The sequence below is a fragment of the Dermacentor variabilis genome, chromosome 7, assembly GCF_050947875.1.
Source record: "Dermacentor variabilis isolate Ectoservices chromosome 7, ASM5094787v1, whole genome shotgun sequence".
In the NCBI taxonomy this organism is placed as follows: domain Eukaryota; kingdom Metazoa; phylum Arthropoda; class Arachnida; order Ixodida; family Ixodidae; genus Dermacentor; species Dermacentor variabilis.
The window spans coordinates 162,789,522-162,817,040 of NC_134574.1; the positions used below are offsets into that span (position 1 = coordinate 162,789,522).

At 46.1% G+C, this 27,519-nt stretch overlaps 1 protein-coding gene and 1 long non-coding RNA gene across 3 annotated transcripts; one reads left to right on the forward strand and one right to left on the reverse strand.

The window, feature by feature from the left end:
* Positions 1-4,662: 4,662 nt before the first annotated feature.
* Positions 4,663-9,511, reverse strand: LOC142587253 (uncharacterized). Its single transcript, XR_012829415.1, has 3 exons — positions 9,111-9,511; positions 7,914-8,015; positions 4,663-4,769 (listed from the first exon to the last, which is right to left on the reverse strand). It is a non-coding gene; the product is annotated as an uncharacterized LOC142587253 (long non-coding RNA).
* Positions 9,512-14,991: 5,480 nt separating this feature from the next.
* Positions 14,992-27,301, forward strand: LOC142588371 (ipis-1-like). Of its 2 annotated transcripts, XM_075700006.1 has the most exons (4): positions 14,992-15,363; positions 21,954-22,119; positions 23,746-23,853; positions 27,039-27,301. In XM_075700006.1, the coding sequence occupies exons 1-4, from the start codon at positions 15,179-15,181 to the stop codon at positions 27,222-27,224; spliced, it is 645 nt and encodes a 214-aa protein (XP_075556121.1). In that variant the 5' UTR covers positions 14,992-15,178; the 3' UTR covers positions 27,225-27,301. The 2 variants fall into 2 exon arrangements, with proteins under 2 accessions (XP_075556121.1, XP_075556122.1); XM_075700007.1 differs by lacking the exon at positions 23,746-23,853 and having other exon boundaries at positions 14,993-15,363.
* The last annotated feature ends 218 nt before the right edge of the window (positions 27,302-27,519 follow it).

Here is a 27,519-nt window from a genome sequence, read left to right on the forward strand (position 1 = left end):
CGCTACATTGTAGTCTACCTCTCTGCCTACCTCTGCTTTTGTCTCTTCAAGTTACGTGCTCGTGTGGCAGTTCAGCCCCCTTTTCTTCCGATGGACTACAGTCCCATGCGAATTTATTCTTACCTGAAGTTCCATCTTACAGATCTTTTGCAAAATTTCTTTGGCCAAAACTGCGTATTCACGACAGGACGTTACCTGAAGGATGTATCGACACTTGCGCAAACTCGGCGGGAGGCGCGCCGTCGACGACGACGGCAGCGCCGGAGTCGACGAAGAGGAGGAGTTGTCGGGCTCTCCGACCCGGCGCCTGTCCGGGCAGCAGGACGAGCACAACAGCTCGTCGTCGATCTCGGACAGCTATCCCTTCAGCTTGGTCGGCGCGCGCAGACTCGGCGAGTGCGCCGGAATGTGAGTCGCCGACGCACAGCCCGTGCCGCATGAAAGCGCGACCGTTCCGAGAACAGCGGGGCAGTGCATGCGGGAAGGAAACGAACTTGGGGAAGGAGGTAGCGCCACGGCCTTCGCCGGGCCAGCTGTCCGTCCCATTCGCTCTTTCACGCAAATTTGGCCGAACAAGCGAGCCTGCGTTGCCCAGTGTGCTTGGTTCGCGGTAGGTTTTAATCGATGCGTATTTGGGTTCGGACGCTTTGCCGAATGCTCGGAGCACATCTGGCCCACGCAACCTCTGCAGTTTTGTTGCAACGGATACGTTTATCGCCTTCGTTGCATCGTTCGAGTGCGGCTGTCCGACCCGCCATCTTTTTCAAACAGCGTGCGCTGAGCGCGGCTAGCGTGGTAGTGGAATGCACTAGCTGACACAGCGATGTGATCGCAGGATGGGCCGACTTTTTCTGGCTTCGATTTTATCCCGTGACGCTCCCTCCTAGGTATTTTCTTCTTGCATGGCTAGCAGCTCCTTCCTACCTTCTTTTGTTCTTTTTTTTTAATGAGTAACTGCGTCCGCCATATCTTACTGTCTTTTAGAAAGTTCGTAGGAGCCTTCAGAGAAATATGCTACGTCACCATAAGTGGGGGCTTTTCCAGGCAATGTGCCTTCAACTTCACTGTTCAGGAGGTTGTCTGTCAACTATGACAACGTACGCAAAAATTTTAACTCATTGAGCAAAGAATAAGTAAGCAATAACATCGAAGCTTGCGCAAGATGGCTTTGCATCTTCAGGTATGAAGCGCGAACGGAGGAAAACACACAGACAGAATAAAATGCCTTTATTTTGTCACGCTATACTCTCTGAGTCCTCTATTCACGTCATATGCCTGAAGATGGACTATATATCGCCCGTATCAGTGACGTCCGTCTGCAAGTATTAGGCAGTAAGAGCTGTAGATTTGATACGAATTTGTAGTTTTCGTTTTTTGCTTCTCATATCGTCTGCGGGCACGAACAGAGTAAACATGTGTCATAAAGGGAGCACGAGGAGTGTCGACAAGGCAGTCATTAACCACGGACTCACACAATAAGGGAGCAGTACTCAGCCAGGCTGTTCCTCAGCTTTTTGTCCTGTATCCTTTTGTGGGTGAAAAGGAAGGCAGTTGATTATCCGCCGCGGTGGCTTAGCGGCTACGGTGTTGCGCTGCAAAACACGAGATGGGATCAAATCACGGCCGCGGCGGTCGCATCTCGATGGGGGCGAAATGCGAAAATGTCCGCGTCATGTGCATTGGGGGCCATGTTAAAGATCCCCTAGTGGTCAAAATTAATAGGGAGTCTTCCACTACTGCATGCCTCATAATGAAATCGTGGTTTTGGCACGTAAAACCACAGAATTAATTCACTTATTCATTCATTCAAGGTGGCCGCCCGGTGGATAGCCATTGTAACAAAGTTTCAGCCAGGATACTAGGCATAGGGGGTGCGCTGCTGCTGTTACCTAGCTCTAACTCAAACACGCTTTGCGCCATTTAGATTGCAACATTGCACTGAATCTGCCCGTTTCCTATAGAAACTCACACGATGGATTCGCTACGCTGTCACTGTTTAAATCTACCACAGATCCGAACCCGAACCCGCCGAGATGCGGCGGAGCATTGCGCAGTTCACGGTCGAGCTGCTGCAGAACTTGCTCGAGTCGAGAAGCGAGCCGTCGAGCAACGTGGTCTTCTCGCCGCTCGCCACTGAGACCACGCTGTCGCTGCTCTACTCGATGGCTACGGGGGTTTCTGCCGAGCAGATCGCCAGCGCCATGCACATACAATGCCCGCCGTTAGACCTGCAGGTGATATTTTCCCGTTAATTCATTCGCTCACGCGTTTGTATGCCACACCATAAGATAAACACCAGTGGTGGTTGCCTTACCGGTTATTCCGGGGTCCACTAAAGAACAAGCATAAACATGACAGACCTTGTATTAGTAAGTCAACTTCATGCACACTTTAGGCGGAATAATATGCGAAAATGCGAATTACACGTGGTTCAAGTTCGCAAAGTGAAAAATTAACAAAAGGCAAATATACAACAATGTCCGCACACATCTATACGAAGGATCCAAAGATCTCCTCAAGGAAAAGACGTCTCCAGCGACTACAGCATGACTTAATTTTATTTAACGGTAAAGAAATATTTCTTGGAATGTAAAGTTTCCAGGTATTTCGTTCCAAAGAGCGGTTCCAGCAAATCTAGTGGCAATGAAGAATTAAACATTGTCCAGAAGGTGATTTACCAAGTTTGCTCGGTATTTGGCGAACTTGTGCCCGGAAGGACAGGCAACACTGAAACCACGACGACAGTCGACAGTAACGAACACAGTCGTCGGTCGTCGAAACTAAACCCACGAATCAAGTCCGTCAGGCTGTTTATACGTGCGCTACTGTGCATTCCAGACTGTCCACTGGCACTAGCGTATACATGCATCCGAGAAGGTATGCCGTGTGCGTAAATTTAAACGCGAACAGCAAATAACTGACAAGGATGTTTGTATGTTTGTTTGTCTGTCTGTCTGTCTGTCAGTCTGTTTGTTTGTTTGTTTGTTTGTTTGTTTGTTTGTTTGTTTGTTTGTTTGTTTGTCGTTACTCGCAAGGCAACGCGCACGTGTGACACCCGCGCTTGGCATCCCTCGCGCAGAAGCACGTGTTCCGGCACGCCTACGCCCGTCCCACGGCGTTCCGGCCGTACTTCACGCTCAACAATCGCATACAGCTGCGTGCGAGGCCTCCGCACGACAGCACCGTCAACGAGCTGCCGGCTCTGGCCAAGGCCTACGATGTGGACCTCAAGTACGCAACGACCACGGAGCAGACGAGATTGGCCGAGCTGTTGCGTAATGGGTCTATCGCAGTTGGCGCATTATTGAGTGACCAGAGTCCGCAGTTACTCACCAACCGCAGTATCATTTACGATAAACGTTGCATATATACGCTCAGTTCATGCTCTCAAATCCGGATCCGGCTCATGCCGTGGCTTTGGCATGCCTGCTGCTCGACACTGCAGGCCACTCGTACGCTTGCAGTTCTCAAAGTTGACACCGCGTGCCGCATGAAGCTTAAGCGCTAATTTCGCTCTTAATTTTATGCTTATTTTGAGCCGCACTATAGGCGCCCATTCGTCTATGCCTATCGAGAGCAAGAGCCCAAATACAAGCGGCGGTATTATCTTGCGCCTAGAAATGGGAAGTTCATCATTTGCGATCTTTAGGAACTGGGACCACGGTCATTTTTCCTTGAAAAGCTCTGCTAAGACAATAATATATCTAAAATTTTTGAAAAAATGTTTATAGATCATGCCAGAGCGCCACAACTAAACACCGAACACAACTGGACGATGCCTTCTAAAGAGCTTGCATGCAAGCTCCCACGCGTTGCATGTAAAGATGGACAGGGTGATGAGCTGAGTTTATTCCGTAAGGGTGAAAATTCACCACAATCAGAAAAGCATGGAGTTGTACGACATAGGGTGAGCGCAAGGGGATTACGGCCATTTGTATACGAGAGCATTTTCACACCCACATCCATTCATGTACAAGGCCTTGCGCAGCGAAGGGCGTATCCCTTATGAAAATGGTTATGTCCTTTATGTTTACTGTATGTTTCCTTGAGGTCACATGAGGAAACGTCCTTTATGTTTCCTCCATGTTGAAATTTGGCCACTGCTTTTATGTTTCCTTCATATGTCCTCCCTTTATGTATCCCTTATGTTACCGTACTTTATGTTTCCTCCATGTTGAAATTTGGCCACTGCTTTTATGTTTCCTTTATGTGTCTTTCCTTTGTGTATCCTTTATATTACCGTCCTTTATGTTTCCTCCATGTTGAAATTTGGCCACTGCTTTTATGTTTCCTTCGTGTGTTCCACCTTTATTCATCCTTTATGTGGCCCCAGTGGCTAAATCCTGTATTTTATGTAGACATGCATAGATGAAGATTGCAAGGTTACTGTTCCCTACAAGATGCAGCATACAGATTAGAACACTGCTATGGCATAGAAATTTATGCTAACTTGTTCTAAAATTACAAACTAATTAGACTTCATAGAATATTTCAGTGTAACACTTGGAATACCATTGTACGTTCCTCACTGCAGTGCTGCTGCTGTTCTAGTTATGTCTTGCCTACTAATATATAATGTAATGTTTGGATAGAAAGATCAGGCTGTATTGGTGTTTGTACTTTTAAAAGAAAGTTTTCACTGTACTTTGTAAAGGTTTGTCTGAAATTACGAGCAGTTTATTGGACTATCTGTACGTTACTTCAATTTGCCACGTGTGCTCACAGCAGACCTCTGCAATGCGGTGCTTGGATGAGAGCTCACAGGGCACCTGAAAAACAAAACAAGAGGAAATATTTTTCACTTATTCAAAAATATTCATATAAGCAAGAACAGCTTGGCCTGTATGCACACAGCTAAGAAACTTGCAGCAGCCAGAAATAGCACATATAAAGATCAGGGCAACAAACAAGCTTTTAACTAATTGTTGTTTGAGCGCTGTTATCTGCCATTCCACTCAGGTATAAAACTGCTCACAAATTATTTTAAACATTATTGCAGCAGCTGCTAAGTATTACATGAACTTTAGGAGTGGGCAACTGCCCAATAAACCTTTGTGTGCTACCTCAAGCATCGAGGTTCCCAAAGTTGAGGCCCTCCCTATGCCGTGAGCAAACACTTGCTAATATTTACCAGGAAAGCTTGCTAATATCACAGGCCTCCCATCGAGCAACACTACTGTCTATGCCATAAGGTGCTGTGGTTAAACGTTAGTTGCGCACACATTCTAATGCCAAATTGAAAGGCATTACAATATCCTGTGCATTTTTCACATTTTCAGTTTTTGTAGTTCTTACCCATTTTTATTGTCAGTTACAGGCTGCAGGTGTGCATTCTACTGAACGTTTAGCACAACACTTTACTGACTTCAGCGTGCCACAGAAGGTGGCGGGCAAACATGCTGTGTATGTGTACCTACAGCAAACTGAATGGTAGCAGCATCTGCTTCACAAGCATGAAAAGGTGTTATTCGCGTGGCGAGTTGTTTAGGCTTTATTAAAATTGGACACACTATCAATAAACTTCGTGTGAATACATTATTGCAATCTTATTCTTTCTAAACAGAAAAATGATGAGTTAACTGGTGTTTAATCTAAGACGAACTGCATTATACTTCATCACGTGCTCATCATAGAGCAAAATGTGGGAGGCGATCGACATTCGCATTAAGCAATACCTTCCATCAATGCTGTATCCTTTAAGAGTTTTCAGTTGCGTTGATATCCTGCAACTGCATGCTGTTTAATCTAAGACAAACTGCATTATACTTCATCACGTGCTCGTCGTAGAGCAAAATGTGGGAGGCGATCGACATTTGTATTAAGCAATACCTTCCATCAATGCTGTATCCTTTAAGAGTTTTCAGTTGCGTTGATATCCTGCAACTACATGCTGCTATTAGATTCAGCGGTGGTGTTTAACAGGCGGGCGAGATGCTGGCACGCAAGGGAGGCGGGCTAGCTTAGTATGTAATCAATGCTTTGGTAACTTCCACTACCAGCGAATAGCATACTCTAGTATCTGCATTGCAAGTGCAGGAACTGGAAGCCTAGATGTCATTGTTACTACCTTAATCTGATAACACCACAGTGGTGCAAGCGAAAAGTGTTACCATGCGATGCCATCATTGGTGTGCTTTCCCTAGTGTGCTACATACCGCCAGCCCACATGCCTCAGCATGCCTGACAATATTATTGTGTATATCTTGTGGTGCTAATAAGCACAATGACATGATTGCCTAGCCCAGTATACAGCTTTGTATCCGTAAGAATCCGGCCAACAGCTCAACAAATCAGACGGCAGTCCAAGACAAACTAAGATACAGGATGCCAGCCAAAGGATCGCATTGTGCAGTGCAGAACATGCCAGGAGCTCTCATTTCATCTCTAACCCACCACAATCAAAACCAGTAGAAGTTGAAACCCAAACTGCCAAGTCACACGTACAACAATCATCAAAAGAAACAACCACTGTGTCCATGCTTTCAGCTGAGGCTGGGAGATCTAGTTGGCCTTGAAGCCGCCACCATTACAGCAACAGTCAAGAATCCATTGGAATTAACCAGACATAGTAAGACTGATTGGAGCGCTTATTTTAAACAGACAAAAGTCTGTCATTAGAAGAATAGTGGTTAAAAAGCAAGATGTTTGCTGCACACACAATTATGTTAAAAAGCTAGGGCTTGAAAGCCAGAAATTTAGTTATGTATGGATCTTGCGACATAGCGCATTGTTATACAACTTTTGTGTGACTGCATTACTTAGGAGACTTTCTGCCTAAACCGTGTCTTTAGGTGGTTAAAACCTTTTCGTACAATCACCGCAGGCGCATTATTCACAGTAGAAAATATCAATTCAGTGAGAGTGCAGCAAATAATTACACTATGTCAAAAAGTGGCTGTTTCAAAATTGCACCAAGTGCAGTGTGGCTCGAGCGTGAAGCAAGCCTCCATGTAAAATAATGAAAATCTAAGGTGGTGAGCGTATGGTTCCACAAACCACAGATGCATGCATAAGTTGTAGGCAGTACTCCGCATTGTTTGCATGTCCCTGGAAGCTTGTGTATTAGGCAGATAAGCAATAAAGAAGAGAAGGTAAAAAAGGTTCTCCACATTTTAGATAGATGACGGCATAGGACCAGCTTTGTCTTATCAAATGAACAAATGCAGCGAAATGGAGAAAAAAATGCAATGCAACAGAGAATGCTCCGCTTTCAGCTGTGCTACCATGGTGGGCTTGCAACTACTTTACTGCGCTGACTTTTATGATTCAGCGGCATTATATACCACATTATCAACGAGTGAAATTTCTGTTACATATAAAAGAGACCGGCTTCCACCCTGAAGCCGACAAGCTCTTGGGACACACATTGAATTTGCCACATTAAAAGGTTAATGGCTTGTTTGCTTGAAAAATTGAGCACTCATACTGTGACTAGGAATTTGGCAGCTACCTAATGAGCAGCAAACTTTATTGTCATGATGGGGGTATTTTTAGGAGATGAATTATGGTATGCAATAGATAATTGTGACCGAGAAAAGGGAAGAATTTAGGTGTGCAGGTACTAGTGCGAGAAATGACTACATAGTAATTCAGGTAACCACAGCCTTCTGTTTCTCTCGGGTGGCTCATAGACACCCTCATGCTCCTCAATGATGTTTCTAAAAAAGCAACCTGGCTCGAATAATATAGTCTGTATAGAGAATATATTGCATAGTCACTCCAGCTTTGTTTATATTTGTATCAGAAGAACCAAATTTAGTTACAGTGCTTCAACTGAGGGCTCCCCGGATAAATAAAAGATATTGTGCAAGTGCATCTGCTGCTAGAAATCCTGGAAATGGCACACACAAAAAATGATTGCATATTGCACAAGCATATCCTACAACTAAGTGCAGCGACAGTTTTTTACGCACCTTGTAAAAGCATGCAGGTCAAGTGCATCGTTGTGCGATCCAATATGTAGCAGTGCAGCAGGTTCCTACAGGTCGCAGGCTTGACTCCAGAATCCGCATAACCTTCAACAGTAAGAAAGGTTTAATTTATTGTGATGTGAAGCTTCAAACATGTGATTTACAGTGTCATGTGGAATTGAAAGAAATAGACTCACACATAAATCTGTGCTTGTTTTACAGATGCCTCGTAGTTATATCTCATGTGCTTACATTGTTACATTGTAAAATTCAGGCGGGAATAAAACCAGCAGCTAACACCAGACTACCTGGGAAATTATCACCAAAACCTAAATATGTAGTGAATCAAAAGAATCGATTATGAACGGTCTAAAACCTAGGCCGCGATTTTGTAGCGATGCCTTTTCCGATGCTACTCCTTTTCCTCAGTGGTCGGACTGACATTCCGCCATCGTTATTGACTAGTACAGCCAGCCGTGGACGGTGGGTTACAATAGAGGCAAACATCGAGCGGAAAGCATCGCAACAAAATCGCAGCCCTTATTTACGCAGTTCTACAACCCACATATTATGACAACAATCGCAGGAGCTGACATCCTGTTCTTCAGATGAAAATATTAATGAAAACGAGTACCTTATTGAAATGCATCAATTAAAAATAAATTTCGCTGTTGTAATATCGGTCTATATTTGCCGTGCAATATAGAAGAGAAATACGCGAGCACGACGAAGAACAGAAACAATGCAGACAGGTTCTCGCGAAGCTGGGCTTCAAACAGAACTGTATCAATAAAATAATCTTCACACATGCAAATATGTGCTCCACTGTCAAAACACCGCAGTCGCGTTCGAACTCGCGATGCCCACGACACACCTACATGCATTACACACGTAATTTGCAGAAATAATATCCACGGAAGAATTTCTTGCCGGGAAACTACCGAGGAAACAGGAACTTTCAGCGTTTACGTAAATATTTGCCTATTAAGTTTCAGCAATCAGCGGTGGTAGCACATCACTGCAGAAAGCAAGCGGTAAGAAATAATAATTTTCACGGAAACTCCCATCGTGAAACGGTTTGCTAAATGGGCAGAACAACATGGGCAACATACGCTCCGAAAGTGCTCTGTTGTCGTTGCACAAAGTTTACTACATGAACCATAAGCTGCGAGAATGCGCGCAAGCGTCAGACCTGCTTACCTTCAAGATGTGAACAGCAAGCGCTCCTTCGTCTCGCAGGCACCACGCGACGACGCTCTTTCCAGCGCGAACACTGTCGAATTGCCGATGAACACCACCGCACAAAAGCCCAACTTTCAACAAACTCTTCCACGCACCATAATTCGAAGCCACAGTACTAGGTATTTCACGAGCGAACGCGGACAGGCGAGAACAAAGGCAGCTCGGACGGGCGCTGTAGTACACGTAAGACACCGGCGTATCACAGGAAACATAAGGCGAACTAATGACGTTACACGAGTCCAGAGGTTTCCTGACGGTTAATGGACACGATACGGATCACAGTTTGTTTAGGCACTTCCAAAATATGATTCAATTACCGTGTAACTGCAACGAGCACTCTCACCGCACACACAAACGCAACGCGGCCCAGCTCAATATAACATCCAGTAATTTTACCGGGCATAACCGTCACTAGGATGCCTAGATGCGCGCGCACCCGCTCTCCGTTTAGGGTGAGGACAACCACGTTGTCTGCTAGCGCGGCCGGCCGCCATTCTCTTGTGCGCCCGCTCTCCGCGGGCTCACAAGAAATATCAGACCAACTATGTGGGAACTTTTGCCGGCGAACACGAGACAATCAGCGCGCAGCACGTGCAGCTCCGTCTGCTTGTGATGGCGGACGGTGTACGGGAAGCCGCGATAGCTGCGAGACCCACCGATCAGAAATTCCGATAATAATATTTGGGGTTTTACGTGCCAAAACCACTTTCTGATTATGAGGTACGCCGTAGTGGAGGACACCGGAAATTTTGACCACCTGGGATTCTTTAACGTGCACCTAAATCTAAGCACACGGGTGTTTTCGCATTTCGCCCCCATCGAAATGCGGCCGCGGTGGCCGGGATTCGATCCCGCGACCTCGTGCTCAGCAGCCCAACACCATAGCCACTGAGCAACCACGGCGGGTCAGAAATTCCGAATCACCACACATATACACGCTTCTTATGGCGCCCAGTGGCGTGTTTTTGAGAATGTGAGGCCTTATCTTGAATAGTTGGAACCACATTTCCTCGTAGCGTAAGGAATAAAGGCGAAAAAACGTGGCAATGGCTGGCATACAGCGGCACCGGAACTTCACCGAAAGTGAAACAGGCGTACTGCTTGCACGCTCGCGTAATCAAACAAATACGGCCATACTCCGCATACAACTTTCATACTCAGCCAACTCACAATTATAAATTATTCAGTTGTACGCCCAAGCAAGCATTTACGGGATCCGCGCTGCCCTACTACTACCCCTGCTAATTAAAACAAAGCAATGACTCGTACTTGTGGTCAGCGCGAAAGCGATGAATCGTAACGAACTCGCCCACTTTGCTATCTTTCTACAGCAAGCGCACGCCGGTTTGAAAAGAAAGGCACTTTTAGCATCGACCGCAGGTTCCGCATTGGTTAGTGAGCGAACTTTTGTGTATAGTTTGCGTGAGTAGTAGAGAAAACGTATCATGACAAGGCCGACGGCTCGAAAAAGAAATAGCGTAGAAAAAGCAACATGTTACAGAGTGCTTCGAAGACCACGGTTTTCAGGTGGAGCCGCGGCAGCGTCTCCCAATGGTCAAGTTTTTTTTTTCAGTTTAGAGTATCAGAAATCCTACAGATATTCAATTTCACTAGATTCTTTCGAACTAGGCGTTCTGAAAGTGAGCGGCAGCTACAGTTCAGCTTTGGAGGTGGCAGCGCTGGCATTTCCCGCTGACGACTGCAAAGAAATCTTACGAGCGTAATATAGAGACACTCGTAACGTACTTATTAGATATTTACGTGTAATGAGGCTGTCATGAAACCCATATAACACCTCCAGCAGCTACTTAAATGGTAGGTTGTATATTCTTGTACGCTCGCAGCAAAGCGGCGGATTGGCCCCGGTTCATGTAGCGCAAGCCATCCAACACTGCGCGTCGTGCCATCGCGTCTCCAGCCGCCGCGCAATTGTTATTTGTCGTGATAGATAATTCGCTGCACGAGGCTTTGATGTGCGTATGTACTGTTGATGGCGCGTCGCCATCAATGCGGCCAATATAGATCGGGCGGGCGCCCCCCCCTCATTTTTTTTTATTTTGATACGCCAGTAGCTAATACATCTTTCAGATAGATGAGCTATCTGTAGCATGTGTTAAAAGATATTTACTGGGTGCACTCTTTTTCCTGGATGTGCACTCGAGAGAGTACACAGCCAGGTAATATAGAGTGCACACACAGGTAACATCCTGCTGGTAACACAGGTAACATAGTGCTCATATTTCTGTGATAATATTAATTACAACTAGAATCCATAATGCTCACTTTCTTGTACTGAAAAAGGTGATGTCATGAAGGGTACAAGGAAAAGAATTTTACAAACTGCATAAGCCACAGTGCGCTCACTGCCAGATGTGCTAGTGCCTAGCTGTGGGGTAAAAGTCGCACTGCACTGTGCTAGCAGCAAAATAAATAATTCTCTTGTGCCAGCAAGCACATCATAAACTTGAAATCATCCCCAGTGACAAGTGTCTGCACTTTTGCAGAAGCCAGATATCTAAAATAAGTAGATTATTTCACAAACTGCAGGCGAAGCGGAGCATCCAGGCGATCTCCTGCGATGAACATGAAGGACGCTTGCTACGAGAACCGTCTTAAACATTCAATCAACTTTATTTCATAGCCTAGCTGTCACAAAACTTTCATGCAATTCTTGCATATTAGGTTAAATACTTCAGATTTTTGTATCTGACTTGCTACTGGAGAATAGCAGGTTGAAAAACTATTAAATACTTTATATATAACGAGAATGCATGGCATAAGGCACAATATACCATCCTATTTCATGGCATGTTCGATTTTCTGCACAATATAGCCACAATTAGTGCCGGTCGGCATGCCTCTAGTGTGAGGGGGCAAGCAGTGCCTCTTCCCTGAATCCACCAGTGACTAACACACAGTACAGGTAGATCTGACTGTACAATTTGCAAAAGATGCTCACTGCGCACACTGTTACCTACATGTGCACTCAAGTGCACATGTAGGTAACATGTGCACTACACACACTACACACCACACATGTGCACTAGGTAACATGTTACCTACATGTGCACTCAAGTGCACATGTAGGTAACATAGTGTGCACCACATAGAATAATGCTCTATGTTACCTATGTGTGCCCTGAAGTGCACACCTAGGTAACATCCCGACGTAAACACAAACGACACATCCTACAAGAATTTTAATAACGGCTGTTTTTTTGGGGCAAATGAAAGGATAAGTCAAGATTTAGTACTTACAATGACTCTGCTGAGTGTATCAATGGCTGTCACGCAGTACAGATAGATCTGCCTGTATTATATGCACAAACAGTTGTTATGTTCACTCTATGTCACCTACATGTGCACTCAAGTGTACACTCAGGCAACACACAGTGCACATCTAGTTAACACCCTGCCGTAAACATAAAGGACACATCCTAGAGGTCTAATAAAGGTCACTTCCTCGAGGTATACGTTAGGATGAGTAAACACGTGGTACACACAAAGTTGACATCCCGGAGGTCACACAAAGGACAAGGAATCATAAAGGTCACATAGGGCACAAGAAGGAAACATAAAGGAAACATAAAGGCAATGGTCATTTTCATAGGGGATAAGGCGGCGCCACAATGCTATTTTAAGAGATCTTGAGGGAGTCAAAGAAGGTGGAACATTGACTAGTCAGCAGTTGAGAGAAATAGGAGAAGGTTAGAGTATAGGTAGACCAAAAACAGGGAAAGAATTGATAGAACCAAAGCCATTGCAAGCGTAGGGAGTATATAATAAAGGAAGTATTACATACGAAATATCGAGATCAGATAGGCAGAAAGCTAGATAGTGATACATGTAGTAAAATCTGATTCGTCCCCGCCCTGTTTCAATGGAGACGCCAATAAATAGCAACATCATCATCATCAATATGTTGGAGATATATATATATATATATATATATATATATATATATATATATATATATATATATATATATATATATATATATATATGTTTTGCCGCTGCTGATTTTTCGCTACTAGAGAATATGGAGAGAAATCCCCCGAAGGCGCGACATGCATGGACAACCTTACGGGAGAGCGCGGAGTGGTTGTCAACTCGTCCTGTCTCAACATCAAGCCGTGCACTGTACGTTACCTGTCAAACCTCCAGCAGGCGCTGCTGTAGCTTTCCCCATTACTTCTGAGATGGCGCAACTCCCGTCACTGTAAAAAAATATATAATAGGAGAGCTATTTTAGTGTTCTTTTAGTGGTCTCAGAGTGATTTTTTTGGTGTATACAGCAGGAAGCATCCTGATCAAGCTCTGCTGAACCTTCCGCGTGATATTATAGACGACGTTAGTGCCACAGGACAATATACGGATAAATTGATGCAACTTAGCTCCTCTCTTTTTAAAAGCGGAGCTTCCTTAATTAGAATCGACATTTGGGTGAGTTGGTACTGGGTGAACATCTGCGCTGTCCTGTGTGTTTCCTGCCTTTTGTCTTTGTCGTCTCGCGCTGCCCCTTCAAGATGTTCCTTAGTGAGCGCTTCTAGGGCTCTGCTGACCTTTTCTGCTCCTGTGTTCTCGAATAACCATGTGTGTCACGTGCGCGCACGTGCCCTTGCACGCGCACGTCCCCGTTGCTGGCCAGCCTCTCCATTAGGCCAAGGACGCAGAAATGAAACGGGCAAATTGTGGTGGACCTTAGCACTGTGTTTCGCGCTGTGCTTCTCTCTGCAAACACCTCCCCTCACCATTCTTTCCTCTATCTTCGTCCTTCCGACACCACAGCGTCGACGTCTCACAGCGGTCATTCGCATTAACTGCCGTTTGCATTTGACCGCAGCTCGTGAACGGTGTAGTGCATAAACGTAAACACTGTATGACACGAACGTCGTGATCTGTGCGATGCATACACATTTCACGGCATTGTCATTGTCATTGTCATACACGCTGTAGAGTATGACAATAAAGACAATTGTGCGAATCTCCTATTGTTTCATAGTATACCTAATCAATGGTTTTCTGATTTCTTCGATTTCCCCTGAATATTCCAACATGTGTGCTGTATATTCATAACTTCTTTTTTTTTCAGGTTCAGTGCAGGAAGCTCAATTCCCAGGCAGAAGTATTGTACTGAGAATTCTGAATGCTGTGAATTTAACGTAACATTCTGTCTGAAATAAACGAGCAATATTGTTATATTACAACATTAATTCTATTGTCGGCGTAACGTGTATCGGAAAGGTTATTGAGAAAACAAAAAAATATTGGCAGTGGCTTAGCTTGGCTATACCAGGATATACGTAGTGAAAGCTAAGGCATAGCATGGTTAGCCTTTTTTGTTAATCTTGATTGCAAGTCCAGGTTAGTCTGGTTGTCTAGCTGTGTTGCGGCGCTTAGCCAGTCGTTCGGCGCGATGTTCGTCTGTTTCCTGGGCGATTCGTTTCCTCTTCAACTCGTTCCGATGTCGATTCCAGGCCTCCTCCGGCTTATCAGAATTGTCTCCGTCCATACTGCCGCCTCAACTGTGGTTGCAGCGCACGCGAGCTCTCCATTTGAATCCTCCGACATGTTATCAGGCATGCGACGCAGCTGGCGAAGCGAGCGGAGGCGAGCGCAACCACGAGGAGCGCGGTGTGACATCATACCAAACGGCGGCGGCAGAAAGGCGTGACGCTGCGCAGCGGCGGAACACCTGTGGCTCGGTTCTACTAGTGGCACATGCGCAGTAGTGACTAGGGAGCGAGAGAGAGAGAGAGAGAAATATCCGCGGCGAGGCGCGCGTTGTGACGTCATGTGCCTCCGCGGAGCACCGCCACGGCGAAATCTCGAGTTCGCGGCGAGTAAAGATTTCGCTTTAAAACGCCGTGGCGTCTCTAAAAGAGAGCTTGCGCGGCCACAGGTACGTGAGCTTCGTGGAGGACGCCGCCGGCGTGCGCAACCGCACCAACGAGTGGCTGCACTACCTGTCGGCGTTCGAGTGCGAAGTCGTGTTCCCCGAGCGCTCGGTGACCGACACCTCGTCCATGGTGCTGGCCAGCCTCACGTACCTGCGCGGAGACTGGAAGTGGCAGTTCCGCCTTCAGGACACCGCGCCGGGAACCTTCCGTTCCTCGCCCCACGTCCCGCGCACGGTGGCGATGATGCATCAGACGGGCCAGTTTCCCATGGCCGAGCTCGCCGAGATCGACGCCACGGCGCTGGAGCTCAAGTAAGATTCGCCCCACATGCTTCAATCGCTTCGCTAAGCTTTTCCTGGCCGTTACCGGGCGTTTCAGCGAAGACTATATCTCTGATTTTTATTAAACATTCTGAGATAAGTCGTTACTTTACGGCGAAACTGGTAAGGGGAGTTTCACAATGGTTCTCGTACAGTGTGGCATGATCGGTATCGATATATCAAGGAACAGACAACAACGTAGCCTGCGTACAAAGGCCAGACCACACGTAGGCTTGCCGACGCGCGTCGCATCTGCGCGCCCACGCATGCGCAGACTGTGGGGGGGGGAGGGGGGGGGGCAGATGGTGCGCGTCGTTCCAGACCTTCCAGACCATAGACTTTTCTATGAAACTCTATGTTCCAGACAGATGTCGAAGCTCGGGCTGAACGCACCTGGCTATGCAGCTACGGCGTGGCACAATGAGTTCTCACTAAGGCTGATTTACGTCGTGAGAGAAATGGCATTTTTCTTACCTTTTTTCGCTGATTTAACAACTCTAATAGTAAAAGAATTATGTTTATGAATATTTAATCATATTGAAGCACTCTCAAGAACTCGGTACGAAGCGATGTCTACCAAACCGCCCATGTGTGAGCGGGCTCTGGCACGCGTCTCTTGTAGATGCTAACCGCCATTCCTCGCGAGGCGCGTCAGGCGCAAGGCGCGTAGACGCGAGCTTGGACGCGTCGGAAAGCGTACGTGTGGTCTAGCGCGAGCGCGCTCTCCGAACCAGCCCATGGTCCAAGGCATATATAAGAACGCGCAGTCAGACGCCAGCATTGATACACCCGGTCCACCACGCAGAAGCACGCGTCCGATATAGCTGACAGTATAGAAGTACAATGACAAATCAGTTCTGCGGAAGCCTGCAAAAGGGGAGGCAGGTTCGTGAAAGAGAAAATTGTCATCCACCCGTTAGTAGCACGAAGCTACAAAGGAAGCTCATACAAATTTTTCCGAAAGGAGGCTTCGCAGTTCAAGAAAAAAGAAATGCTTTTTGGTTCGGCGATCGAACCCGGTACTAACAACTTTCCGGCACGGTGGCTGTATACCATCCGAGCTGGCCAAGAGCCTAGCAGATCGCAGACTAAGGTCGAATGAATGGACAACTCTAACCACAAAGCAAAAACAAAGAAACTGGTGTTTTACGCGCGAAAACCACGCTCCGAGTATGAGGCACGTGGTCGCGGGAAGCTCTGGATCAATTTTGACCACCTAGGGTTCCTGAAAATGCGCCCGATTCCCGGTACGCGAGCGTTGTTGCATTCTGCTCTTATCGGAGTGCGGCTACCGCGGCCGGGATTCAACGTGCAACCTCTAAACACAGGAACACAGAATAGGGCAAATCAGTTCTGCGGAAGGCCACAAAGGTGCAGCGAGGTTCATAAAAGGTAAACTGTCATCCATCCACGAATATATGCCATTATTTCCTTTTATAGAAGTACTAAGTTGAGATACAGCTAAGCAATCATATATGCTTGAGTATAGCGAATTTGCACTGAATATAATGAAGCGATTTCTTTTTCGTTCTTTTATAACAAGGAGGGAGGGGAGACGGTATTGGCATAACAGATCCCTAGAACTTCAGTAGGATGCGAGAACACCCTCACATAGGCTCGCTGCCTTCGATATGTGTGAATTGCTATCACTGGCGTGCATCTGAGAAGGTTCTTTTGCTGATCAATATTACCAGTGGACATCCGAATTCGTTCAAAATTCGCCAGTGGACTCTTTAGTTAATTTTGAGTAGTCAACATTTAATTAATGTTACTGCGCTTGCTGCAATTGTTCATTTGAAGCTTGTTCGTCTTTGAGGCATACCTTCTAAACAGAGATAACTAATCTATAGCGGCAATCTCGATATGATTGTCCTCAAATTCACAGCGGATGTCACTGACGTTCTACCCTTCATTATCCCAGAAATGCTTCCATAGGCACTGTATGAAAAAGCTACGTTGTACACCAATGCATTTCGCCGCCGTTCGTAGATGCCGAATATCTCCAAAGCGGTGTTAATTCTCACAACTCCTACGAAGTGGGCAAGTATTGAGCACTGGCCGACATCCATTCCTCCTTTTCAATATGCGCTCAACAACTAAAGCTGTCTTCCGCATATGCCTATACTAAAGGTTGCATAAATCTGCATTCTGTTCCTCGCAGTCTCTCAGGGGTTATTTGTTGCTTCTTTGGTAACGCTTCATTTATCCGTCACATGCTGTATACTACGGGATGTCTAGCTTTATAATATGCCTAATCGTCCGTTAGCACTTAACTTACAAAATATGTAACAATCGTTTCCGCATCACCGCAATCATATCAGCGCCGGCTCATGCTGAAAGTGGCTTGTGACATTAGCTTTAATGTTCTTTAATTCGACGCAATTATTTTCAGCGAACTACGTAGAGAAGACTGCAGGAAAAAGTCAACCAAGCACTCTACCTGTTTTGGTCTCCTGGTGCTATTTTCCTAACTGTCTGCGATCTTTAATTTTGTACATCTTTACCCTTTAGTTGTAATTAAGTGCGATGACTTCCAGCGCCATCAATACCTGTATTAATACCGCCGTTTATTAAATCTAACAACCCCTTAATTTCAAATTCCCACTATAATTGAAAAGTTGAGCATGCCTTAGATACCCAGAGCGGAAGAAAAAATGATATTTCTTCAATTGGCGACATAGCTTTTTCTACCCGCATTGAGAACTCCAAGACTTAAGATTCTTCAAAGCGTTTGATCAAGAATGAAGGCCCGGTTTAGAAAGATAGTGCAGATTCTGTGCGAACCTAAAAAAATTGTGGCACAACCCATCTCACGATGCCTGCCCACAGTAATGCATTGGTACTGAATCAATGCAGCGACACAACGTATTGCCGCCGTCGAAACGAAGTATGTATGAGGTGTGTACTGCACCAGAGCCCTCTTTCGCGTTTCTGTGAGAACTCTGACTGCCATCTATCGCCGCCACCGCGAAGTCTGTGCATGGCCTCCGAAACATATTGCACGCTGGTGCGTGGGAACGCTGAGAAACGCGTAATGCGGCAACCAGGCTCGTCTTTAGCGCTTCTTTCCGGACATGCTGCGCCATCTACTGACACTGCCGTGATGTCCTGAGATTTGTTTCCTCGCTTGCCGCACACTCAGTGGCATATACTAAGAAATCCAAACTGGTGAGAAGTTCATTGAAGAGCGCCACATATACCTACTGCATTCATGGCGCAGCTCGTTAAACCGTTGGCATGAAAGGCGTTGATTGAAAAGGGGCAGATACCCAGTGCATTTGTGGCGCAGCTTGCTAATGCGTCGGGTTGCTCTCCTTGAGGAACCCCTGTGACGTGGGTTCGATTTCGCACAGCATTGGAGCAATTTAAGCGGGGTTTTTTGTCATTGCCGAGCAGTAGATTCCCAGCGGCACGTACCTATCTGCCCAAGTTGGCGTCGAAGACGTTCATTGAAGAGCGGCACAAATGTACTCGTATGCACGTGCCCGAATTGGCATCAAATAGATTCATTAGAGATTAGCACAGACGAGTGCTCCATAACCTGTACTCCAAGTCAGCCTTATCAAAAAGTTTCTTCGAACAGCGGCATCTACCCAGTCCCGCGTCTACAGGGACCCATGTCGGCGTAAAAGAGGTTCGTTGAAAAACGGCTCGTATGCACACATTGCCACATACTGAGTGACCCAAGTTAGACCAATAGTTGCTTCCAAAGCCTCTTACCTCAGCACAACAGGCCGATGCACCACCCATTCTACCACTGGCTACCCAGTGACCGAGGTAGGCGGGAGAACGGCTGGATACTAACATACAGAGACAGTGCGTGAGGTACCCTAAGTATCATCATCATCATCATCAGCCTGGTTACGCCCACTGCAGAGCAAAGGCCTCTCCCATACTTTTCCAACTACACCGGTCATGTACTAATTGTGGCCATGTCGTCCCTGCAAACTTCTTAACCTCATCCGCCCACCTAACTTTCTGCCGCCCCCTGCTACGCTTCCGTTCCCTTGGAATCCAGTCCGTAACCCTTAATGACCATCAGTTATTTTCCCTCCTCTTTACATGTCCTGCCCATGCCCATTTCTTTTTCTTGATTTCAACTAAGATGTCATTCACTCGCGTTTATTCCCTCACCCAATCTGCTCTTTTCTTATCCCTTAACGTTACACCCATCATTCTTCTTTCCATAGCTCGTTGCGTCGTCCTCAATTTAAGTAGAACCCTTTTCGTAAGCCTCCAGGTTTCTGCCCCGTACGTTAGTAGTGGTAAGACACAGCTGTTATAAACTTTTACTCTTGAGTTATAATGGCAACCTGCTGTTCCTGATCTCAAGATGCCCGCCAAACGCACCCCCAGCCCATTCTTATTCTTCTGATTATTTCCGTCTCATGAAATGTATCCGCGGTCACTACCTGCCCTAAGTAGCTGTATTCCCTTACCACTTCCAGTGCCTCGCTACCTATTGTAAATTGCTGTTCTCTTCCGAGACTGTTAAACATTACTTTAGTTTTCTGCAGATGAATTTTTAGACCCACTCTTCTGCTTTGCCTCTCCAGGTCAGTGAGCATGCATTGCAATTGGTCCCCTGAGTTACTAAGCAAGGCAATATCATCAGCGAATCGCAAGTTACTAAGGTATTCTCCATTAACTCTTATCCCCAATTCTTCCCAATCCATGTCTCTGAATAACTCCTGTAAACACGCTGTGAATAGCATTGGAGAGATCGTATCTCACTGCCGGATGCCTTTCTTTATTGGGATTTTTTTGCTTTGTTTATGGAGGACTACGGTGGCTGTGGAGTCACTTTAGACATCTTTCAGTATTTTTATATACGGCTCCTCTACACCCTGATTCCGTAATGCCTCCATGACTGCTGTGGTTTCGACTGAATCAAACGCTTTCTCGTAATCAATGAAAGCTATATATAAGGGCTGCTTATATTCCGCACATTTCTTTATCACCTGATTGATAGTTTGAACATGGTCTATTGTTGAGTAGCCTTTACGGAATCCTGTCTGGTCCTTTGCTTGACAGAAGTCTAAGGTGTTCCTGATTCTATTTGCGATTACCTTAGTAAATACTTTGTAGGCAAGGGACAGTAAGCTGATCGGTCTATAATTTTTCAAGTCTTTGGCGTCCCCTTTCTTATGGATTAGGATTATGTTAGCGTTCTTCCAAAATTCCGGTACGCTGGAGGTCATGAGGCATTGCGTATACAGGGTGGCCAGTTTCTCTAGAACAATCTGCCCACCATCCTTGATCAAATCTGCTGTTACCTGACCCTCCCCAGCTGCCTTCCCCCTTTGCATAGCTCCCAAGGCTTTCTTTACTTCTTCCGGCGTTACTTGTGGGATTTCGAATTCCTCTAGACTATTCTCTCTTCCAATATCGTCGTGGGTGCCACTGGTACTGTATAAATCTCTATAGAACTCTTCAGCCACTTGAACTATCTCATCCATATTAATGATATTGCCGGTTTTGTCTCTTAACGCATACATCTGATTCTTGCCAATTCCTAGTTTCTTCTTCACTGCTTTTAGACTTCCTCCATTCCTGAGAACATGTTCAATTCTGTCCATATTATACTTCCTTATGTCAGCTGTCTTACGCTTGTTGATTAACTTGGAAAGTTCTGCCAGTTCTATTCTAACTGTAGGGTTAGAGGCTTTCATGCATTGGCGTTTCTTAATCAGATCTTTCGTCTCCTGCGATAGCTTACTGGTATCCCGTCTGACGGAGTTACCATCGACTTCTATTGCACACTCCTTAATAATGCCCACAAGACTGTCGTTCATTGCTTCAACACTAAGGTCCTCTTCCTGAGTTAAAGCCGAATACCTGTTCTGTAGCTTGATCTTGAATTGCTCTACTTTCCCTCTTACCACTAACTCATTGATCGGCTTCTTATGTACCAGTTTCTTCCATTCCCTTCTCAGGTCTAGGCTAATTCGAGTTATCCTATGGTCACTGCAGCGCACCTTGCCGAGCACGTCCACATCTTGTATGATGCCAGGGTTAGCGCAGAGTATGAAGTCTATTTCATTTTTAGTCTCGCCGTTCGGGCTCCTCCACATCCACTTTCGGCTATCCCGCTTGCGGAAGGTGGTGTTCATTATCCGCATATTATTGTGCTCCGCAAAGTCTACTAATAGCTCTCCCCTGCTATTCCTAGTGCCTATGCCATATTCCCCCACTGACTTGTCTCCAGCCTGCTTCTTGCCTACCCTGGCATTGAAGTCGCCCATCAGCATAGTGTATTTTGTTTTCACTTTACCCCTCGCCGATTCCACGTCTTCATAGAAGCTTACCCTAAGTATACTAGCCCATTAACTGTAGGGTCTAACGGCCCGTAACTGCAGAGCGATACGGTAACGAAGCCCGTAATGGGGGAGCTCCGAATCATTTTGACCACCTCAGGGTTTCTTAGTGTGCACCTAAACAAAAGCACACGAACGTTTTTGCATTCCGTCCTCAACGAAATGCGATCGACATCGTGCTAGCAGCCGAACGTCATAGTCACTGAGCACACCGCAGTGTGTCAGCGCAGACTTGAACTATACACTTACCTGTCCCGACTGTAGGTACCGGCGCCGAAACAAGTCGATGATCATCTTCCTGCCCCGTAAACTGGACGGGCTGGCGCTGCTGGAGGAGAAGCTGACCGGAGATCTGCTGTTGCGCTACCTGGACGAGCTGAAGGAGGAGCGTGAAGTGGCTGTCAGCTTGCCGCGATTCTGCGCCAAGCAGGTATGCCGTGGGCTTGCTGCTGCTTTCTGTTCTTTCGTATAACCCCCATTCTTTGCGGACTGTCATATTGTTTGGCAACAAACGTGCGCCATGAAACAGAATGTCATTTATAAGAAGGGGCCGCGACACAAGTAAACTCGTCAGTTTATAGTAGGCGCCATGATGCTGCCGTTGTCTTTTTTTTTTTGCGTCTTTCTCTGCCCATGTTTTTTGCGCTGTTGTTAAATATGAACCAGTAGCAAGTACTGCAGAGTTCGCGATTCTCCTTTTCTTACACTTATGCCCCGTTCGTGAACCTTCCCCATCAGTACTCCTCATTCTGTCTACGGGCCAGGGAATTGACATATCGTGCAGACCCACAATCTAGGTAATACAATTTTATCACGGCCAATCTTCCTCTTTGACTGTTCCCGAAGCAAACATCTTTAGTAGAGTTATAGCGCAGTCTATACGATTGGTTTAGTTTATTTTCACGCGGCATCTGGGATTGGCCCACTTTGATCGGCGAGAAACCGACCAGTTAGACACGCGCAACCTACAGGAGCAGAAGACAAAGAAGGTTGCACTTTACTAAGCGTGACCTGCGCATGAAGCCGAATATTTGTTGTGATAAATATATTCAGACACCTTGGTCCTTTCGTTGCATAATTTAGTGGGTAATAAAGTTACCCGGCGACATATGTGTAGTGCATGTACACACGGTAAAACACGCTGATTCGCCAGCATCACAGCCGTTCCGTCACTTACTCGGTGGGGAACGCACATATACTCACGTCAAACCTCTCACCCTTCCCACTTGTTCCGACCAATCACCTTGGTTTAGGCTAGAAACTCCATTACCAACCAACGGCCACGAAAAGTAGCTGGAGTGGCAGAAAGGCTATCCTGAGCTTAATAATTCAGCGTATGGAACAGAATGGCAACGTAGGGCATTCGCCTATGCTCTAGCGAGACAGCGAGGACGTCGGTCGACAGGTTCGCTTAACGGCGTTATATATGACCATTGCCACCATATTGTCCTCGCTACTGTTGTCTTAATCATACTTATAGCGACACCGTAGGTACCGTAGCTATCATTACGATGTCATATACCTAGAAAACGATACATTTTATGCGACTTTATGCGCTATATCTTTCATTTGTGCACCCTCTATACGAATTTCAAGGACAACGACAATCCTTTTTTTTTTTCTTGTAATAATTGGCACTTTCTACCAAATCATTTCGAAACTGTTCACACTAATCGGACCTAAACATGGAAGAATTGTGGTAACTTCATGGACACCCAAACTGTAGCGAAATAAATATCTGCAAGAAATAGTTCTTTTTCCTGCACAATCGCTTGTAATTAAATGACACGAATTAAGTAATATTTCGTAATGTGGCGAACATAGCGTGAGCGTACAAAGCACACACTAAAGACACTGGGTTGGCGTTGTTTTACTTTGCAAAGGTAAAGTTCTACGTGAACATGCCCTATGTTCCTGCCTTTTACAGTGAGTAAGCATATCGGTGTCCATTCAGGCTCCGATAAATTTTACCACTTCCCATCAAGAGTCGAATTTACGTAGTAATTTCAGTCGAATTTCAGTCGAAAGAGACCATTCGTCTGTTACCATGACGCAGGTCATCGACATGAAAGAAGCCCTTTCATCGATGGGCATCAGAGACGTCTTCACGGGATTCGCGGACCTTTCAGGAATCGTAGGCACCAAGGGATACCACGTTTCACAGGTATAGAAACGTAAGGGAAAGTGCAGCATTTCACGCAAAGAGACCTCAAATGGCATTCGAAATGGTTATCGCTGGCTTATTCGCAACCAAGACGGCGTTACGACGACGACGGTATGACGAAGCCACTGGCAGGACAAGAATGAAAGTACGGCCACGGCGACGCCGGAATGACGGAAGCGCCATGACACCGATGACGACATCGATAGCATCATGATGACGACGATGATGAAGGCACGACGGCAGTGCCACGGCAACACCGACGACTTCCCGACGCTGATTACAGCATCACCATGATGCTGATTGGGATAGTACACCGGAGATGACATCTTGGCAACGATGCCAATACAGTGACAGCAGGACGACCACAAAAACGACCACGACGATGATGATAGTGGGACGGCGGCTCACATGTAGCGGATTCGGAATCGAACCCTCAGTGGGGACAAATACAGTTTTCAGATACCTGCGTCTGTCAATGACACCTGAGGATAAGCATAGTAACACTCGTGACAGGCACCCTGAGAAATGAACGAGGCTATTTACAGTAACCGCTGTAAACATTCGACCCTCTTGTGATGGCTGCGATGTGCTGCCATTTTTCTTAAATTTCTAGGTAATGCAGCGGGCCACTACAAGAGCATTTTGATTCGTGCATTATACCACAGGATGGATTAAAACGTACGTTTAACTACCTGCAAACGGTACGCCAAACCAACAAAAGCATATGCGCAATGGAATTATGTGGCCTCAACCGACACTAGAATATGACGCAAGAATAATAGACAGGCATGCCCTGTGGCAGACCAATAACTCCCTTAGTTCCTAATGAAATACGCCATTTTGAGGGCACAAGAAACTGAAAGGCAAAAGTAACAATCAATATGTTCAGTGTAAGAAGTAAGTAGACTAATTCTTGAGAACAAGGGATTGGTGTGGCAAGACCGCTACTCACCATTCAGCTTGTGATTAACTCGTAAACCTAACGTGAACTTGCACTAATCCATTTCATTTGTTTGCTTCGTTCCCTCGGGAACAAGTACGCTGCTACATTTGGGCACTCCGACGTTAATCCCGAGGAGTACGCGCACATAGCGTATATTGGATATAATTCAACTTCATTTCTCGTGATTATGGGCAGCACAAAACGAACACGATGATGCCAAGAATAACGTTTGTGCAGACCGCGTTGGTTCAAAACGTGTCCAGCATGAAACGTGACTTTTCGTGAACAACGGTTCTACATCTAACTTCAAACGAAATTTTCTCCCAAGCACGCACCCTGTACGCACATATGTTGCCGTAAGCTTCGGAGTTCCACAGCACCTCAGTCGGAGTCAGTTTGCACGGAGCCGTAATAAACTGTTGGCTGAATCGCACAAAAGAAGAGGCCATACGAAAGGACGAGACATGGCACTCTTCGCTTCAACCTTCTCGTTTAAAACGCAGACGGACAGCCTGCGGGAATAGTTACAACGCGACGAACCAACTCCGTTGCGAAAACTACGTTGCACTGAGCCTTGCTCGCACGCACCGTCGGCCTGACGGCTGGACACCATCGCAACACTGCTAAGGCCTATACATACCGTTACCGTTGTTACTAACTCTATAGCTAGGTACATGTCCCGAAATGCAGAAACTTCCTGGCTGTTTTTTTTTTTGGGGGGGGGGGGGGGTCACAGAGACTTATTGCCAAATTTCCTTCAAAGCTGGGCACTTCCTACGAATTTCGACTGTGCTGACTATGAAAATGTACTCAAATTTCTAAAACCAAATAACTATTGTTAGCGCCTGACTCGCATGCGCTGTTGTGCAAGTGATGATATGGACACGTGTGCTTGTTTATCTTTTTCCGGTGACCGCTTTTCCACGACTAACAAATGTTACACGGCATCGCTCAGCGCAAGACGCACCTGCATGTATCAGAACATTCTCGATTACTGTAGCTGATTCTATCTGTTGTCTGTGTTGTCGCTGAACCTTTTGTAGTCAGATTGCATGCGCAGCGTGAATAGTGTACATTCTAGAACTCGTGTGAGCACCAGCGATTACGCATGGAACCTTCGATGAGACATATGTAGCCGACGCGTCTGACCAACGCCTCCTGGATAGCAAGCTTGTGCACTCTGCTTTATGCCGTCATGCTATAGTTGGACTGAAATGCCAAGTCAGGCCGGGCGTGACGAAAGCGGTGATGTCAAAATCACCACGCCTTGCTCAGGAGCATCCCCATTAGATTCTATGGCGGCCGGGCAAGGTAGCATGACGTCACGTATAGAAGTACACAGGCTTTGGGCTGTCTAGCTAGGAGGCGTTGGTCTGACCCGCAGATCAGATTTCGACGATCGCCGACTGTACTGGACGATGTCGTTGTGCATTCAGTGTCACTTTCTTTTTCTGGGCACAGGTTCGCCCAATAAAGCGTTAGTTTCGTGACTCACAGCTTTCGTTACCCTTTTGTTCAACGTCACTACAACGTGACAATATACAGAGTTTGAGTTTAGCACAACTCAGACTTCTTATTCAAGGTATCTTATCTTGAAACTGGCTTTCACACAAACTACGCCTTAGATTAAATGATGAGATATCAATGAGATGAGATGAGATTGTTCAGTGTGTCGATCATTTTACTGCAATGTGTTCATAGCATTTTCTTCGTGTATAGGATGAGTAATGTGAAGTTCTTGCAAACATATTCTCAGGCATATCCACGAAGAAAACCGCGGTATAGCAGCCTTTCAGCGGAGGCCAAATGCGAAAACACTTGCGCATTGAGACGCCGGTGCATATCGAAGAACCCCAAGTGGTACATTTTATTCGGAAGCTCCTCACTACGACGTCTCCCTTATCCAGCTGTTGCCTTGTGATGTAAACTCCATTGAGATATGAAATCATTTCATCAGATGATCAAAACTTTAATCTTTTCAGATTTTCTGAGTGCACATGGTCAGGCGTTTCTAAGGCTTGCTAACAACACATTCAGAGTCAATTCATTACTTCTAATCGTCGTCACATAAGGAATTATTTCTCTAATTAAGGGTCACAACCTATGCCAGCGAAGAGTGAATACAGTCAGAAGACAGTTATATGACGGCAAATCCGAATAATCAGAATAATGCAGCGTACTAAACCACTAAAGAAATGATATCAGCAACAATTAGTTTAGACATAAGCACCTATTTTTGCAGGCGATGCACTGCGCCGTGGTGTGCGTCAAGGAGAAGGGACAGAAGCTGATGACGTCAGAGGGAGGAAGCGAGCAGCTGACGGAGTTCGCCGTCGACCACCCTTTCATGTTCTGCGTGGTCGGCAGGAACCCGGACGCCATCTTGCTCATCGGCTGCGTGCGAGAGATAACGCTGCCCTACATCTGATGCGCATCGAGAGCGAAGACGCGGAATGGTGCGCGCACGCGAACTTGATAAACTATAGATTCATCTTCCCAAATGTACGAGTGTGTTATGAATCTCCTAGTAAAAGCGATGACCATTTTTTTGGGGTAAGCCGGGTTTACACTGACTAATACGCGGCCCTCGTACGCGTTTTTTTTACTCTACATTTGAGATCTGTTAATGGCTGCTTACACCCGCCAAAGCTCTCCGTCGGTTGCCAACTCAGCTGGATTCTGTATCGACCCTTTTCACTGCCTTCAATGCGTTCATTACATCC

Excerpts from the sequence above, each read along its gene's own strand:
- LOC142588371 (XM_075700006.1), top strand. The coding sequence starts at position 15,179 with ATGGTGCTGGCCAGCCTCACGTACCTGCGCGGAGACTGGAAGTGGCAG. Across the intron at positions 15,364-21,953 it reads GCCACGGCGCTGGAGCTCAA|GTACCGGCGCCGAAACAAGT; the intron begins GTAAGATTCGCC and ends TCCCGACTGTAG. Across the intron at positions 23,854-27,038 it reads AGGGATACCACGTTTCACAG|GCGATGCACTGCGCCGTGGT; the intron begins GTATAGAAACGT and ends CTATTTTTGCAG.